Source organism: Scardinius erythrophthalmus (genome assembly GCF_964197995.2).
Source record: "Scardinius erythrophthalmus genome assembly, chromosome: 21".
Classification (NCBI taxonomy): Eukaryota; Metazoa; Chordata; class Actinopteri; order Cypriniformes; family Leuciscidae; genus Scardinius; species Scardinius erythrophthalmus.
Window position 1 is genome coordinate 16,901,329 of NC_138241.1, and position 19,188 is coordinate 16,920,516.

Genomic DNA, 19,188 nt, shown 5'->3' on the forward strand with positions numbered 1-19,188 from the left:
GCTCAATTCATATGGATTAGTTTTACGATCTCTTTATCAACTTTTTGAAGCGTCAAAGTGGAAGTTGCGTAGCTGTCAACGGAGGGACAGAAATCGCTCAGATTTCATCAATGTTCCGAAGATGAATGAAAGTCTTACGGATATGGAATGACATAAGGGTGAGTAATTAATGATAGGGTTTTCATTTGTGGGTGAACTATCCCATTAATTCTGTTAAAAAAAGTCTCTCCTTTCTTAACAAAGTTTGGGGTCAAGTTGGAATTTTTTATATTTTTGAAAGAAGACTTACACTCACCAAGGCTGCATTTATTTGATTAAAATACAGTAAAACAGTAATATTGTCAAATATTATTACAATTTGAAATAACTGCTTTCTTTTAAAATAGATTTTAATGTATAATCCTGTGATGGCAAAGGTGAATTTACAGCATTATTACTCCAGTCTTCAGTGTCACATGATCCTTAAGAAATCATTCTAATATGCTGATTTGCTGCTCAAGAAAAATGTCTTAATTTTATCATTATTGAAAAACAGTTGTGCTGCTTAAAGCTAAACTGTGTAATATTTTAAGCTGATTCTTAGCAAAAAACACTTTGTTCTTTCAAAATGATATGTGCTCATTAATGTGTAATTACTTCTACCAACTAATCAAGTATTCTCGTAAGCGTAGAATCTGGCATTTAGAATACATACGAGCGAGTCGCTCGAATGGCGGCAGCCATGTTGCGCCTCCATCTTGAAAATACATTAGCCAAAGAGGGACATACCTGGAAATTCAAGCTTCGCCTTTCGCGTTTTTACACTCAGTGGCACCGGGACGAATGCGAGGAGGAGATTACTCGCGACTGCCGGCAGATTTGAAATAATAAGGCCACCGTAGGAGTTAAAACGCCCTCGGGATGGGAGGGGTTAGAAAGTAATATTCAGTTGGTAGTCATTTCATCGCTAGATGGGAGAAAATCCTACACAGTGTAGCTTTAATATTTTTGTGGAAACCGTGATTGATAAATTATTATTAGGACTCTTTGATGAATAGAAAACTTAAAAGAGTAGCATTTATTTGAAGTATAATTTTTTTTGTAACATTATAAATGTCTTTACTGTTAGTTTTGATCAATTTAATGCATGCTTGCTGAATAAAAGTATTAATTTCTTCCCCCAACTTTTAAATTAAATGTTGAAGGGATATTTATTTAGTATGATTTAGTAGACCTACAATTTTAATTAATAATAACACCTTTAATCATACAAAATATCACAAAAGAAAGACTTAAGCAAGTAGACAGGGAGAGCTGAATGATTTAGGGCTTTTCAAGTATGCAGACCTGCATTGATTTTCTGTTAGTACTGTTCTCATTGTTGCTCTTCCCTAAAAGGCATAGGTAAGATGCAAGCAACCCTTCTGGAGAACAAAGAACCTGCGCAATATCACACATCTGTAAATGTCACAGAAGGGTCACACCTCTGCACTAACTTCCACAAGAACGTCTCAGACTTGGCTTATGGGTAGTGTCTGCCTGAACGGAAAGTCTCTCTCACTCTCTGAAGCCCGTTAGGTGGTAAAACTGAGAGCATTTGAAGCAGGAGACATCAAGGCCAAGGATTATACTTTCAGAATTATACATAGTAGTTGTGCTATTTGGACGCCAAGGGTGTGAGTCACAAACTGATATCTTCATGTGCGCAAACCACTGTTTTAAATGACTTATTATCTGCCAGCAATGACTCATCCTTAAATGTCCTAATAAAACAAAAAGCCAGTGTTTTGAAAAGAGGAACTTAACTTGAATAATTGAATTAAATATAATACACAGTGACTATTCACAATAGGAACTTCTGTAAGTGGCTGAATAACAAGCAAAAGTAGGTTACATGGACTGGCTGCAATATCTTCCCTTGTGTTATTATGTGAATAATAGGTCAAACATAAACACAAAAGGCTACTTTTTGACATCACATTGCTTTACATTACAAAAGTTAGTGAGACAGACAATTGTATAAGCAGTGGAAAAAGCGACTGTTAGGAGAATCTTACACCAGAAATGCATTAAAACAGGGGAATGTCCTGGAATGAGGATGACATCTCCTTTGGCAGAGACCAGTAAAGCATTACAGAGAGCATCTGCCGCACAAAATGGGCTAATAACCTCAATGTAAATTATATAAAGTGCCCAACCAACCACTGCTGACCATGTATTTCTTACATATAATTTAATAAAAATATATAAATATAAAATAAATAAATATAAATAAATAAATAACATAAAAATACATTTTATGTCAACATCACAAAATGCTTGCCCATTGTAAGAATGCAAATATATTTTAAAGCATTTATTTTATTTATTAATTTACATTGTGAAAGAATACAAAGTTGAAAAGATGACCTCAGGGTTCTGTACAGTTTTATGCAACATGGCATCCATAGCACTGGATCTCTCCAAACTTATGACCACAAAGCAGCCAAGAGATACAGCTACAGCTGTTTATGCAATAAAATCCGGCCTCTGCCTTAGGATATAACTCTTTCTCGTCACACATAGCTTCCAAAGTCCATGTGCTGCAACTTAAAGACAAATACAGCCCAATGTGCAGAAATAATATACAGTGGCCTCCAAAAGTATTTGGTCACTTAATTCAAATAAAAATGTCTGAATACCATTGTATTATATAACAAAATATCAAAGCAAGCGCATTGCAACCAAATGCTACTCTGTATGGTTTCAATATTAAATTCATTTTTCTGAGCCATTTTTATAGTAACATTTTTTTTGTCCCAAATGGTGATTTTTAGTGGATGCACTATATGAATTCACAACTATGTTCCACTAAGTGCCCAAATACATTTTGTCTTAATCTGGAACCGTCTGTCTGTTTATCTGTCATCCATCCATCAACCCAATCCCAAAGAAAATGTGTGGATGAAAAGTGCACTTTTATGGTTTAAGGCCACTGTATGTTATAAAGAGCATCTAGTGCAAAAAAGAGTTGCAGTAAACACTTTGGGAAAGAAACTCTAGCATACTTCACTCTTTGAGTGAGTAACAACAATAAATGCAGATTTGACTGATGGAGTACATATTAAAAATTGTCCACTATGTCTGAATGAAACGAGACCTGAGAGTTAATGCATGTTGACTTGATCTCTGTATCTCAGCCAGTACAACAGCGACCACTAAGACTTTCCACTTCCAGTCTTGGAAATCTGAATGAATAAGAGTTTGGAACAGGACAAAGAAAAAGAGCAAAACAGTGCATGCAAATCCCAAGGCCATGTGCATATTAATACCAGCTCAAAACACAAGGACTAATTCACGCTGGAGAGTTTAAGACATAATATGGGACTGGATGTGATTACACCTATCAAAGCGAATGAACAATGAACCACTCTGTGGATAGGAGACTGCCAAAAATGAAGACAGCCAAAGATGCGTTTATATTTTCCCCAAAAAATAGGTGGGAAAATAAGCTTTTAAGCTTCCAAAATGAAGCAAAAGCACCATAAGTCTCATAAAAGTCTTCGATTAATCAAGATTCAACTTAAAAGAACGATTCTCTCATGAAATGGTCTGTACTTCTTTCATGAATGCAAGAAGATAGGGCAGAAGATAGGATTCAGTGAATTATGACTTTAATTTTGGTTTGTCCTTCATGCAAACCTGCTTCAGAAGACAGCTGTATTGTGTTGTATATTATACTTTTATGGTGCAATTGCATCCTTTTTGAAGCTTGAAAAGCTTCAGTTCTCAGTCATTGCAATCCCATGGAAAAGAGATTGAAAAATAGTCTTCAAAAATAGCTCTTTTTGTGTTCTGTAGAAGAAGAAAAAAGTCATATCGTTTTGGAACAACATGAGGGTGCAATAATTTTGAGTGAATTATTATTTTAAGTGATGGCTGAAGACTTCTTCCAGAGGACATTTAATTTCCTTCTCAAGAACAGACAGGCTATAATTGAACATCTGCTGTGTGTACTTGAAAAATAAAGAGTACTACCAAAGCAAAACAAGCTGATCTGATCAGCCATTGTAGTGAACAGCCATGGCCAAGATCTCTGATATCCAGACCCGTAAACAACAAAACAGCTAAGAAGTTGACCTTGTTAGGTAAGAGATGACACTACAGACATGTGTTAGTATGGACAATAAACACTCAAATACAGAACCATCAAAGGACTGCGTTAATTTTTTTGGCTCATAGGATGCCCTAAATCAGGGGTCTTCATTTTTTTCAAGTCAAGGACCCCTATACAGTGGATAGACAAACTAAGCAGGAACTCACTGTGACACACTCTGGCCAGTTGATAATACTTAGAATATCAAAATCAACTGCTGGCGGTAAATCCTTTTCCTATTTAGCACCTAAACTCTGGAACATTCTTCCTAACATTGTCTGGGAAGCAGACACACTCTGTCAGTTTTAAATCTAGACTAAAAACACATTTCTTTAACCTGGCATACACATAGAAAATTATACATTCCTATTATTCAAATCAGTTAAATGATTATTAGGCTGCATAAATTAGGTCAGTCGGAACCGGGAACACTTCCTTTAACACCCAATGTACTCGATACATCATAAGAAGAATGGCATCTACGCTAGTGCTAGTCTTTCTGCTTATTCCGAGGTTTACTGTAATCAGTTGGATCCAGGCCGTATCCAGACCAGATGGAGGACCTGTGCCTAGACACGACCACAACGCATGATGTAGTCAGCCGGATCCGGGCCGTATCCAGAGCAGATGCAGGACCTGCACCTAGACATGACCACAACGCATCCCTGAAGTGATAGCAGAGATTGTGTCAAATAGACTCTCATCGAAGGCCTCATCGACACGACAGCCATCAGCACTGATCCTCAACAAACCCGTCTCCATACCGACGTGATGACTCTGATCTTAAACCAGATGGAACTGGATAATATTCTGACTGTTTCAAACCAATCTGACTTCTGACCTATAATGTTGCCTGAATCATAATCATATACTGTTTGTTCATTAGCCAGAGGAGAAATGGCCCCCCGACTGAGCCTGGGTTCTCCCAAGGTTTTTTTCTCCATTCTGCCACCTGATGGAGTTTTGGTTCCTTGCCACTGTCGCCTTTTTCCACCTTTGTTGTCATTGGCTTGGCTTGCTTAGTTGGGGACATTAAATTTAACATTAAATTTAATATTCAACAATAATATTGATCTGCCTGCAGTGACACTATTATACAAGAACTGAACTGAGCTGGACGATGACATCACGGATATATATATATATATATATATATATGAACTAAATTAATAACTTTTTTAAAACAAAAATGAAACATCACCGAACTTACTTAAGCTGTTACTCTTCTGGAAACAAACTTTTTTGCATTTTTTTTCTGTTATCTCTGTAAAACTGCTTTGAAACAATCTGTATTGTAAAAAGCGCTATATAAATGTGACTTGACTTGACATACAGTACTATATAAAATGTGCTGCATTTTGAATCCTGGCCTATAATAATGTGCATACATTAAAGCACTTGCATGTATGCTTAAATTGCAAAGCCTTTAAAATAACCATTATAGAGTCATATACTTAAATATATTACTGTTCCACAATAAAGTTTGGGGTCTGTAATATATTTCTTTTTATGTGTTTGAACAAAGTCTCTTATGTTTACCAATGACGCATTTATTTGATAAAAAAAAACAGAAAAAAAACAGTAATATTGTGAAAAATTATTACAATTAAAAATAACTGTTTTCTATTTGAATATATTTTAAAATGTAATTTATTGTAATGCCACGCCAACAGAGGGAGCCCTCTCCTGAATACTGACTGTGTGCAACTCCCTCTGCTCACTCTATGGTTACTTCCTGTTTGGCGGCCATTAAAAGCATGGCATGACCAAACAAGCCTTGCGAAGTATTGCCAGTCCTACTGCCTTACCAAGCATTCTCTATTCATTGTCTGATTACCTTGTGTATGACCTTTGCCTGCCTTGACTTATATCTGTCTCTAGGATTACCCTTTGGATTTTGACTGCCTGTTGGACTGTTTCTGGAGTTTGACCCTCTCGCCTGCCTTCTCATCTTCTGCCTTTGGATACCCCTTGGTTTTGTTGCCCTTTGGACATTTACCAGTGTTTTTGCACATTGCCTTTTCCCACTCAGTCTGCTGCCTACACTTAATAAACTTCAGCACATGGATTCTAATACTGCCTCTGACTCCTCCTTACAGAATACTTCGCCTCCTATGAATCCAGCAGAAGTTTCAGAGCTTCAAACAGCGTTTGCTTATCAAAGTGAGATGCTGAGGGAATACCGGGAACAGCTTGGGAAACTCCAGTCTACCAATGAATATCTGACCCACTATCTTCGATCGCTCCCTCCACCTGCGCCTCAAACAGTAAGCTTTGCTATGCCTGATAAATTTGACGGTTCAGCTGACCATTGCAAAGGATTTATTCGCCAGGTGGAGATATTTTTTGATAACCAGAAAGACAAGTTCACTGATGGGAAAAAATGTGCTTTTCTGATGACATTACTCTCTGGGAAAGCGATTGAGTGGGCTTCAGCAGTTTGGGACACTGACTTGAATTTTAGAACGTCCTATGATTATTTCATTCAGCAGCTCAGAGATGTGTTCGAATATCCTGCGGGAGGTAAAGATATTTCCACACAGCTGCTTCACATGTCTCAGGGAAATCGTACTGTTGCAGAGTATGCCATTGAATTCAGAACGCTCGCAGCTCAGAGTGGGTGGAATGATGTTTCTCTGAAAGCTGTGTTTCAACAAAGCCTCAATCCTGAACTACAAGCCGAACTGGCCTGCAAGGGTGAGAATTCTTCATTTTCTGATTATGTAACACTTGCTATCAAAATTGATAATTTGATGAGAACAGCTCCCAAGAAGAAGTCTGCTCGATGGTCACAACCCAATACTCCTTCCATACGTCAACCTTATGTCCTGCAGTCTATCCCTTCATCTGAATCTAACCTCAGTCAAGAACCTATGCAACTGGGTTTCTCCAGACTCTCAGAGGAGGAGAGAACTCGACGGAGACGGCTCAACCTGTGCTTCTACTGCGGTGAATCCGGACACCATAACCTGGACTGCTCACACAAGACTCGGATAACCACCAAACCCACCCGGGTAAATGCTGAACAGTTTTCTTTCCTCCCTATCAAGTCTGTTACTTTTCCTGTTCGACTAACTTCAGACAATATTTCTATGGATTTAACAGCATTGATTGACTCTGGAGCAGCACTGAACCTGATCCACAAGGACCTCATCACCAAATTCAACATTCCTACTGTACTGTGCACACCGCCTATCCGAATCAGTGCTGTTAACGATGCACCCATAGGAGATGGAATTACTCTACAGACGCAACCCCTTCAACTACGTATCGGTATATTTCATCAAGAGGCTATCTCTTTTTACGTCATAGATTCACCTAGACAGGAAATCATCCTTGGCTTTCCCTGGTTATCTGCCCACGACCCAGTTATCTCCTGGCGTCATGGTGAACTCACTCATTGGTCTGAATTCTGCCAGAACCATTGTATGCACTCCGCAATCCAACCATGTTTCACTACAAGCATCGAAAGCCCAGACACCAAGCAAACTACGAAGATTCCCACCTGTTATAATGATCTCGTTGAAGTATTTAGCAAGACTAAGGCCACACAACTTCCACCTCATCGACAATGGGACTGCGCCATTGACCTATTACCCAATGCCATGCCCCCTAAAAGCAAAGTGTATCCATTGTCACGCAACGAAACTCAAGCTATGGAAGACTATATTGAAGAAGCCTTGAACTCAGGGTTTATCCGTCCCTCCACTTCTCCAGCTGCTGCAGGTTTCTTTTTTGTAGAAAAGAAGGATGGGGGCTTACGCCCCTGTATTGATTACAGGGGACTAAACAACGTCACTGTCAAATTCCGTTACCCCCTTCCTTTGATTCCTGCCGCTCTCGAACAGCTACGTGAAGCCAAGATCTACACGAAACTGGATCTCAGGAGTGCCTATAACTTGATCCGAATTCGTGAAGGGGATGAGTGGAAAACAGCCTTTCTCACCACTAGGGGGCACTACGAATACCAGGTTATGCCCTATGGTCTGTCAAACTCACCTGCCGTATTTCAGTCCTTCATCAATGAGATTTTTCGTGACCTATTAAACCAATATGTCGTGGCCTACATCGATGACATATTAATATATTCCAAGTCTGAAGCTGACCACATTTGTCATGTCAGGACTGTTCTCACTCGTCTCTTAGAAAACCAACTATATGTCAAAGCTGAGAAATGTGAGTTTCATGTTAAACGCACGACCTTCCTGGGATATGACATCAGCCACCAAGGGGTAGAGATGAACGACTCCAAGGTCCAAGCAGTCACTGAATGGCCCCAACCTGCCACGATAAAGGAATTACAGAGATTCCTAGGCTTTGCAAATTTCTACAGGCGCTTCATAAGAAACTACAGTCTGATTGCTTCCCCCTTGACTTCTCTACTCAAGGGCAAACCTACTAAGGTTAAATGGTCTGAAGAAGCCGCTCAAGCTTTCGCTACACTTAAAGACAGTTTTACCTCAGCCCCCATCCTCAAACATCCTGATCCCAGTCTCCCCTTTGTGGTTGAGGTTGACGCCTCAGATTGTGGAATCGGAGCCGTGCTATCCCAGCGTCACGGGCAGCCAGGTAAACTGTACCCTTGTGCCTTTTTCTCAAGAAAGTTAACTTCAGCCGAACGAAATTATGATGTAGGAAATAAGGAACTGTTATCCATGAAGGCTGCCATTGAAGAGTGGAGACATTGGCTAGAGGGGGCAATTCATCCGTTTCTAGTCATCACAGATCACAAAAACCTTGAATATATTAAGAGTGCCAAACGCCTGAACCCTCGTCAAGCTCGCTGGTCCCTGTTCTTCAGTCGTTTCCAATTCACAGTGACTTACAGACCTGGCTGCAAGAACAGTAAGGCTGATGCCTTGTCCAGACGCTATGATCCCCCTTCTGAATGTAATTCACCCGAACCTATTCTGCCTCCATCCATCATCATAGCTCCAGTCACTTGGGACCTGATGGAAGAGATCCAGCTAGCCCATCAACAGGAACCACCCCCCATTAACAATCCTCACAATAAACTATATGTACCTCAAACTCTCCGTCAAAGAGTCATGCAGTGGGTCCACACCTCTCTAAGTTCGGGTCACCCAGGAATCTCCCGTACACTCCATCTGTTACAAAACTCCTTCTGGTGGCCATCAATGACAAGAGATGTTGCAATTTATGTTAAATCCTGCCCTGTCTGCGCACAATCCAAGACCCCCAAGGAATTGCCCTCAGGCCTCCTCCAACCACTACCCATTCCACAACGTCCATGGTCACACTTATCCATAGACTTCATCACAGATCTACCCCTATCGAACGGTTTCACGACTATACTCGTAATCATTGATCGCTTCTCTAAGTCCTGTCGCCTGGTTCCCTTGAAGGGCCTCCCTACGGCCATGGAGACGGCTCAGACTCTATTCCATCATGTATTTCGGGTCTATGGCATCCCAGATGATATTGTCACTGACAGAGGAACCCAGTTCACATCTCAAGTCTGGAAAGCCTTTTGCAAACACCTTGATATCAATGTGAGCCTCACGTCAGGTTACCACCCCCAGTCTAACGGACAAGTAGAACGTCTTAACCAAGAGATTGGCAGGTACCTCAGAAGCTACTGCAGTCACGAACAACACCGTTGGGCAGATTTCCTTCCATGGGCTGAGTACGCCCAAAATTCCTTGACTCACTCCTCCACTAACATGACACCTTTCCAATGTGTCCTGGGGTATCAACCTCCGTTATTCCCGTGGTCTGGTGAACCCTCGTCAGTCCCGGCTGTGGACGACTGGATCAGACGAAGTGAGAGGGTATGGGACAGCGCTCATGTCCGTCTACAGAGAGCAGTCAGAAAACAGGAATTCCAGGCCAATAGACGTCGTCGCCCACATCCCTCCTACCAACCTGGACAGCGGGTCTGGCTCTCCACAAGGGACCTCAAGTTGCGGCTGCCAAGCAGGAAGCTCAGTCCCAAATATGTCGGTCCCTTCAGGATTCTCAGACAAATTAATGAGGTTACGTACAAGATTGAGCTTCCCCTTAACTACCGCATCTCCCCATCCTTCCATGTCTCGCTGCTCAAACCGGTCCACCTGAATGATGACCCCAATGCCGAGAACCAGGAGCCACCACCACCACTGGATGTAGACGGAGTACCTGCCTACAAGGTGAAAGAGCTACTAGATTCAAGACGCAGAGGGGGTCAGATCGAATACTTGGTGGACTGGGAAGGCTATGGACCTGAGGAGAGATCATGGGTAGCCGCCCACGATATCCTAGATCCCTCTCTCATTAAAGACTTTCATCGAGCCAGACCCGATCGTCCAGCCCCCCGACCACGGGGACGTCCACGTAGAGCGCCAGGAGGCGCTTCTAGGGGAGGGGATTCTGTAATGCCACGCCAACAGAGGGAGCCCTCTCCTGAATACTGACTGTGTGCAACTCCCTCTGCTCACTCTATGGTTACTTCCTGTTTGGCGGCCATTAAAAGCATGGCATGACCAAACAAGCCTTGCGAAGTATTGCCAGTCCTACTGCCTTACCAAGCATTCTCTATTCATTGTCTGATTACCTTGTGTATGACCTTTGCCTGCCTTGACTTATATCTGTCTCTAGGATTACCCTTTGGATTTTGACTGCCTGTTGGACTGTTTCTGGAGTTTGACCCTCTCGCCTGCCTTCTCATCTTCTGCCTTTGGATACCCCTTGGTTTTGTTGCCCTTTGGACATTTACCAGTGTTTTTGCACATTGCCTTTTCCCACTCAGTCTGCTGCCTACACTTAATAAACTTCAGCACATGGATTCTAATACTGCCTCTGACTCCTCCTTACATTTATTCCTGTGATCACAAAAACTGAATTTTTTTAGCATCCATTACTCCAGTCTTCAGTGTCAGAAATCATTTTTATATGCTGATTTGGTGCCCAAGAAACATTTTTTGTTCATTGAAAAAAGTTGTGCTCCTTAATATTTTTTTGTGGAAATCGTGATGCATTATTTTCCAGGATTCTTCTGCTTAAAAGAACAGCTTTTATTTCAAATCTTTTGTAAAAATGTCTTTACTGTCGTTTTGATCAATTTAACGCATTCTTGCTGAATAAAAGCATTAATTAAAAAAATCTCACAAAAGTTAGTTCAAACAATAATTGGTGGACCCTCTGCAGCACCGCCGTGGACCCCTTTTGAAGACCCCTGATCTAAAGAAATGCAAGTTTTAATGGTGAGACCTTCAATCTAACAACTGATGTCCTTTCACATCATTCCAGAAAGACATACTGTTGTGTTGAGCACCTAATGCAGAGCAGGTGCATGACATTCTCTTTTGTCAGGGCTAATACATAACCATGAAATTAGAGTTCCTACTTCAGTGTGGAAGGGTTTTTCAAGGCCATCTCTACGAAATATGATCCTGCATCTGTTTCTGGCCTCAGACAAGTAATTCCATCAAAAGCTCAGGCTGATCAGTTAAAGTGCTACATCCTGACTTCCTACACACACTCCAATGTATAAACAGATGCTCCAATGGATCATTCAGAGCATGCCCTGTCAAAGCCTGTAATTCAGTTTTATATTTTCTATGTGCTAACATGAAACTGAGTTAAATAATTTGGGAATCTCTGAAAGATGACATTATGTGGCTTTGTACAAGACCCGCAGTTATATTTACAATACAGACTCCCCAGAAAGCTGTGATTGGTGTTACCAATTAATGTCATCTACACAACCACAATGTCTGTAAATCATTAATGGGCTTTTAAATAGTTGATACCTTTCAGCCCGATGTGTGGTCACACATTGATGGACTGCTCACAAAAGTTCTCATTTTTCACAAAGATAAATTTTGACCCAGATTTGGACTTGGTTTTCTATTCTCATTATTTTTCTTAGACTCATCCGTCTATAATCCTTCTGTTTTAATGAGTTTTGCAGGACACTATGCCTTATGGAAGAATGGTAAAACTATCAAAAAACAACTAAACCAAAAAACAACACAACAAAATAAAACATGCTTTTAAATCATTTACAATAATTCCTCTCATACATCTCATTCAAAAGCATAAAGCGGCCATGTGCAAATATGATCTGCTTTTCTTGTTTGTGGGGTAACATTAGAAAAATAACTCAATGCCCTCAGTCTTCTGGAATGCTTTACATAAAAGCCAGAGGATCCACAAAGAATGTAATACAGGTTTAAAACGACATGAGGGTGAGTAAATGGCAGAATTTTTATATTGGTGTGAACAACCACTTTAAAATCAGTGTCATAAACTAACATGATGCAGCCTGTATGTTATTCTGTTTTTACAACTGCTCATCTCTCAAATATTTCCCATTTCTTATTCATAAACAGAGCACACACTTTTTCCGCTCTGATAAGGAATGCTCTGTAGATGACAGATAGTTGAGTTATGGAGCAGAAGTACTGGCACCACAACTAGTGCTAGGGATCCAAAAGGTGTCAGTCTGAGTGCAAGACGATTTGGGAAGTTGTGACATGGACAGGGGAAGAGTTGAAGTCATGATAAAGGAGCTGATGAGCTAAGGCACATGGGTCAGAAAGTCAAGACGCAAGACAGCCAGAGTGGAGAAGATTGGCTACTAAAAAAAACCCTAGTCCAAAAACCACTATTTGGGCACTTATAGGAATAGTTCATGAAATGAAACTTTCACATGAAACGAAATCAAAAATCTGTCATTATTTGCAAAAAACCCTTAAAACAAGTTAGCTCTGAGATACGCTCTAGAATAATTTGTTCGCAGAGACCACTTGGTTTGATATTTTGTTATCTAATTGTTATCAATGTAATTAATGTACTGTAATTGTGGCATTTCTGGGTCACTGTATTTGATATCACACTAGAGTCTCAATCTGAACTATCCAAATATGTACCTGTAAATGCTGGTAAAGTATTTGATCTGATTGTTTAAATCACTAGAGTTTGTCTGCCAAAGATGTCATAGCCCTGGGGTTTCAATGCACCGAATCCCTTAATGGAAAGCACAAAAGTCTTTCAGAGGATCATTTGCTCCAAGGGCCAAAGACAAGGCAAGACTTCAGACAGCTTCAGCTCTTCAGTTGATATACTGACCAGATGATGACCGAGCATCTATTCCCCAACAAGGAAGATCTCCCTGCCGATCACGTCTCTCTCTCATGGCCCAGAGAATCAGAGATGTGAGCACACGCTGAACTCACTCCAGAGCGCTTTATAAATCCCACACATTTGCAATGCATGAATCACACTTTCCCTCGCAAAAACGTCCTGTAGCACTAAACCAAATAATACATTTTACAGCCCTGTAAATTACCACTCTCTCCTCCCTACGTTCCACTGTCCAAGGTTACAGCACGTTCGTATCCACCGCTGATCAAAAACGGTTAGTGAGATTGCTAATTTGTAGTTTAAAGACATAGTTCACCCAAAAATAAAAGTCCTCTCACTATTTACTCATTCTCATATTGTTCGTAAGTAACATATGACTTTCTTTCCTGAATTACATTATAACGAATGAGGAATACACTGAAATAACGCTTTCATTTAAATCTATTTGTCACACAAAGCTATTATATTACTTCAGAAGACTTGAAATATATCAGTATATGAGTCGTATGGATTGCTTTTATGACTGGTTTTGTATGGAAGCTTGTTTCTGCCACAGAAGAAACCATTTTAAAAGACAATTGCGACTTTTTCTCACAATTTTGAGTTGTAAAGTGAATTGCGTGATATAAAGTCACAATTGTGAGAAAAAACGTGCAATTCTGACTTTATATATAGCAATTCTGACTATTTTCACGCAATTGCGAGTTTATGGGCCCAATTTTAACGATCTGAAACGCAAGTGTCAAAGCGCAAAGCGCAAGTAACTTTGTGGGCGGGTCTTGGCGCTGTTGCTATTTTCCCGGCGGGATAAATGACTCTTGCGCCAGGCGCAAATCTAAAATGGGTTGGTCTGAAGTAGCTTCATTATTCATAGGTGTGGTTTGGGCGTAACGTGAAATAAACCAATCAGAGCGTCATCTCACATTCCCTTTAAGAGCAGGCGTGCTTGTTCAAAAGCGGATTCCTATCATAACGGCGGATTTGCCAGGCGCGCGCCAGGAGCGGTTCACAGCCGAGGAGAGCAACGCTCTCGTCAGGGACGTTGGGGATGGAGAAACCCACCAAAATTAACTTCGGTAAAAAAGGCGTATGATAATTTGGGTAAATGTGTAAGCTAGATGTATGCTTTTATAATAAATTGTCTATCTATCTATCTATCTATCTATCTATCTATCTATCTATCTATCTATCTATCTATCTATCTATCTATCTATCTATCTATCTATCTATCTATCTATCTATCTATCTATCTATCTATCTATCTATCTATCTATCTATCTATCTATCTATCTATCTATCTATCTATCGTAATAATGTATGATTTCCAAAAATGAAAACTGCTGCTTCTGTGTAGATGAGAGAATCAAAGTGTATGCGCGTTGTGCACACGCTACATTGATTATTGCCAAGCATGCGCCCTTAAAATAGCATATGAATAACATGCGCAACGCACCACTGACTTTAAACTATTTTTTCCTGGTTAGTGGCGCAATTGTTTTCTAAACCTGCAAAATAGCATGAAGGAACGTTTGCGCCAGAACACGCCTCCTCTTTGCGCTGAACCGCCTTGGGGAGCGCAAGTTCATTCCCAAGTTTAGCGACGTGCTTCTGTGGAGGGAAAAGCGCGCTTTGCGCGGGTGCAAAATAGGAATGATACATGCGTTGCTGTACAAAGTCAATTGCGCTGGGTGCAAGATAGGGCCCCGTATCTCACAATTCTGACTTTATAACACGCAATTGCGATTTTATATCACACAATTCTGGCCTTATATCTTGCAATTGCGTGTTATAGTCAGAATTGCGAGATATAAACTAACAATTCTGAGAAAAAAAGGCAGAATTGTGAGATAAAAAGTCACAATTAACTTTTTTATTTTTTATCCTGTGGCTTTATCCTACAAGCTTCCATAGTTTTGCATCCTTTTTGAAACATCAAATCCTCAGTCCTAATTCATTTTCTATGCAAACTGAAAAACTGAAAAAGGTCTCCTTTTGAAAAACTTAAAATGTTTCCTTTAAAAAAAAAAAGCACAAATATATACATACAGTATATACATACAAAAGGAAACCTATAAATAAATAAATAAATATATATATATATATATATATATATAAATGATATATATGTATATATATATATATATATATATTTTTTTTTTTACATTTTTTGTCATTTTTTTATTTTTGAAGTTGACATTAAATGGAATTCCACCCTATCTATTTCCTATATGCATGTTATTGTATGCACGTTATTGATCTTATTGTGAATTATTCATCCATGTATTTTATCCATGTATGTATTTTAAATTGATTAATCAAGTAATTAATAAAAACGTAATAACTCAATCTACCAGTAAAATAACATTTCTCTAGTGATATACGCCAGACTTCTCCAATCATTTCGTCTGCATAAAACCTGACCCTTTCTTAAAATCGACTGCAAGCTCGCATTCAGATCTGCCTTGATCCAAACAACATCCAGTGGATTAAACCAAGTCCCCGCCCTACATTTCTTCTTTTCAATAATGTTTCACTTGGATGTACATCACAAAACAGGAGGAAGGATCTGTCGCTGCTTCCATAACCTCGATGGATTTCTCAATTCATATTTATTATATCAGTCCTAACTCACTGGACTCTTAAACCTATTGTGCTTTCCATGGCAACACACAAAAAACTTTTTAAGAGCTCTCTTGTGCCTAAAGTAACAACCTTAGCAGAGTACATATACTTGATTCACAGCCCGCCATACACCAGGGAACAAAACATATATCTCAGATCCTTCCTCAAAACATACCTTAAGCACAGTTGGCAAAATCATTCATGTGAACATGACAATGAAACAGATATTTGTTGGAGTGTATCTGACTAACATTCGATATGAGGACACTGTTTATTAAAACAGCAGTATGATGGCTGTAACAGGCCCATCTGAGTGATGTGTTGAGTTGTGTTGGAGACCGGGGACTGAGGTGAGGATACACTGGACCGAGTGAGGGGTGTAGAGGCTCGTGCTGTGTCTCACAGCGATCTCCCCACACAACCTTTGATTCGCTGCGTGAAACCCCCCTGTGGAAGCTTTTTCTGTGGATTCATTTAACGGTGAAAGGAAGATGGGGTTTCTCATATGTCCCACAGTAAGGCAGCGGGACAAAACACACACTGTAAAACATATTCAGCTGCACTCAACGAGAAAGGCTGTAATAAAAGAATCTTATTCAGTAGTCGAAGAGATTCTTCTTTTCAGTACCTTCGTACCTTATGTTATTGTAATCAATGTCATGAGGTATTTGAGAAAATAATCTTTCTGTCATTTATAGTCTTTGTGGTTAGAAGCAAAATTCAAGAGTATAGTACAAAAAAACAAGTACACACAAACAATTCCAGTCATTTCAACAGGAATCCACATGACCAGGAATATCTCATGAGAGTGAAACATTTCCCCATGCAGATATAACTTGGGTTCAAGTTTCTCTCACAAATTTTCTGTGACAGAAAGCGACCTTGTGGACTCCACTATTGACAATGGACCTTTTTTGCAGGCAAAAATCTGCTTATGTGACCGCATCTTAATTCTAATTAAGGCAGGATAGCATGCATGCTTTGTTGGGAAGCATCCCAGAATGTACAACAATAGAAAAAAACAAGCCTGCAGACAAAGTGAAAGAAATGCAGTATAATTCAGTACTGAAAAATATTGGTAAAAATTGTGTAGTGCAATTAAAATGGATTATTTTACCCAATAGCTTAATGTCAAACATAACTGAAATTAATAATGAATCATGCCTTATAGGTAGCTGCCTATGTAGGTAATGCACAGCAAGGCAGCTCAATTTGTTAGACAGAGATAGATTATAATGCTTGCAAGGCAGCATTGTATTGATATTTGCCACATTTTATATTTATCAGTATGGTTTGAACATGTTCTAAACTCCCTACTTTTAATTTTTATAAATAAGTCCTATACACTATAAAAAAAAGGTTGTTTAAGTCATTTAAATTTTGTTAAACTGACTAACTGAAAATTGCTTAACTGATTTTGATGAGTTAAAGCAAAGTAAAAACATGTTGTCCTAATTTATTGATCATATATTTTTTTACAGTGTAATTAATTCACCTCAAATCATGTACAAAAACAGTTTTGTTATAATTTCAGTCTTAGGTTGTGCAATTGGTCTTATTTTCTTACACCTATTCGCACACTGAATAAATGCAATTGGAGACATTAAACCAAAGCCTAAAATGCCCTAAAACTTTAAAACTAGCTGCTTTGTAAGAACTGGTATAGTTTCAGTAAAATTAAGAGTTATCATTTAATGAGATATTGTTTTAATGTTGTTTACCTCTGGATTTGCAGGGTTGAAAGCCACATTTAGGACCGTTTCAGAGTGTCTCTGGAGCTTATGGAGAAAGTTGCTGCTGCGTATGTCATATATATAGGCCTGGAAGAAAGGTTAAAGGACAGGTTGAAGGTTGAAGTCTCAGCACAGCACATGAAACACATATTATCAACATCAATATAAGCAAAAAATGCTTGCCTCATTATGCATTCACACTCTTTGTAAAGAAACTTTCATACACTGGCTTCAGTGTCTGAGAGAAAAAAGTGAAAAATGTTGAAGAGGCCAAACACGCTACCTCATGTTGCATGCTGTATTTGTGTTACCTTGTAAATGTGCAAATCTAGGGATTACAAATGTACTGTGTGAAATCTTAAAACCTAACTATACAGGTAACAGAGATAAACAGTATGCATGGGTGCATGTCTAACTATGGAATCTTCTTGATAGCATTTTGGCAGTATTTATAGCTAAAAAAGGCAGATCAGCAATCAGCAGATCTGCACTATTTCCAAGCTCAGTTCTATGTAGTGTTTGTAGCACAAAGCTACAAACACTTCGATTTAAAAAAAGAAATGAATAATTATTCAGCAAGGATGATCAAGACTGACAGTAAAGACATTTATAATGCTATACAATTGTTTATTTTCAAATAAAATTCTGTTCATCACAGGAATAAATAATAAAAAAAGGTAACACTTTACAATAAGGTTTCATTAGTTAACATTAGTTGACTACATTAGTTAACATTCACTAATGATGAACTGAGCTTCCACAGAATTTATTAATCGTTGTTCATGTTAATTTCAACATTTACTAATACATTATAAAATCAAAAGTTGTATTTGATAACATTAATTCATACACTGTGAAGTAACATGAACAAACAATGAACAACTGTATTTTTTTATTAACTAACTTTAACAAAGATTAACAAATACAGTAACAACTGTATTACTCATGGTTAGTTCATGTTAGTTAATACATTAACTAATGTTAACAAATGAAACCTTATTGTAAAGTGTTACCAATTGTAATAATATTTCACAATATTAATGTATTTTTTGATCAAATAAATGTAGCTTGTGTGAGACTGAAAATCTTAAAGACCCCATACTTTTGAACGGTAGTATAATTTTCTTCAGCCGGGGTTTACAGCATCATTTACAGCATTAACAAATGAATGAAAAGGTAAATAATGCCATAGATGAGGCAGAGAAAACCGGCCATTAAAAAATGTGCAATATAGATAAAAACATGAGACCTATCACAGCAGACTGTTTGGGTTTCTACATTATGTTTCTTGCTCAGTCCTCGGAAATACATTGAGAGTGTTCTGGAAAAGACACGGGTCTCTGTGCCAGAAAGAAGCCAGAAATCGCTAACAGGTTTTTAAAACATTAAATTATGTGTATATTTAAGGCATTTAAAAGATGGCCTTATCTAGAACAACTTACAAATCAACTTCAGCATCACGTGCAAAGATAAATTTGATTTATTTTCTCTTGACATTTCTCTACTTATTTTTGTTTTTTAAATGGATAGCTCACCTAAAATTCCAAATCTATCTTTATTTCTTTTGTGGAACACAAAATAAATATTTTGAAAAACGTCTCAGTGCTATATTTTGTCCATACAATGAAAGTC

At 38.8% G+C, this 19,188-nt stretch overlaps 1 protein-coding gene across 1 annotated transcript in view; it reads right to left on the reverse strand.

Moving 5' to 3' along the window:
* wdr27 (WD repeat domain 27) overlaps positions 1 to 19,188 on the reverse strand; it is a 57,386-nt gene that overhangs the window by 6,717 nt on the left and 31,481 nt on the right. The window contains exon 23 of the mRNA XM_081350569.1: positions 17,545 to 17,643. Within this exon, the coding sequence (XP_081206695.1) occupies positions 17,545 to 17,643 (99 nt within the window). The remainder of the gene's footprint in view (positions 1 to 17,544; positions 17,644 to 19,188) is intronic.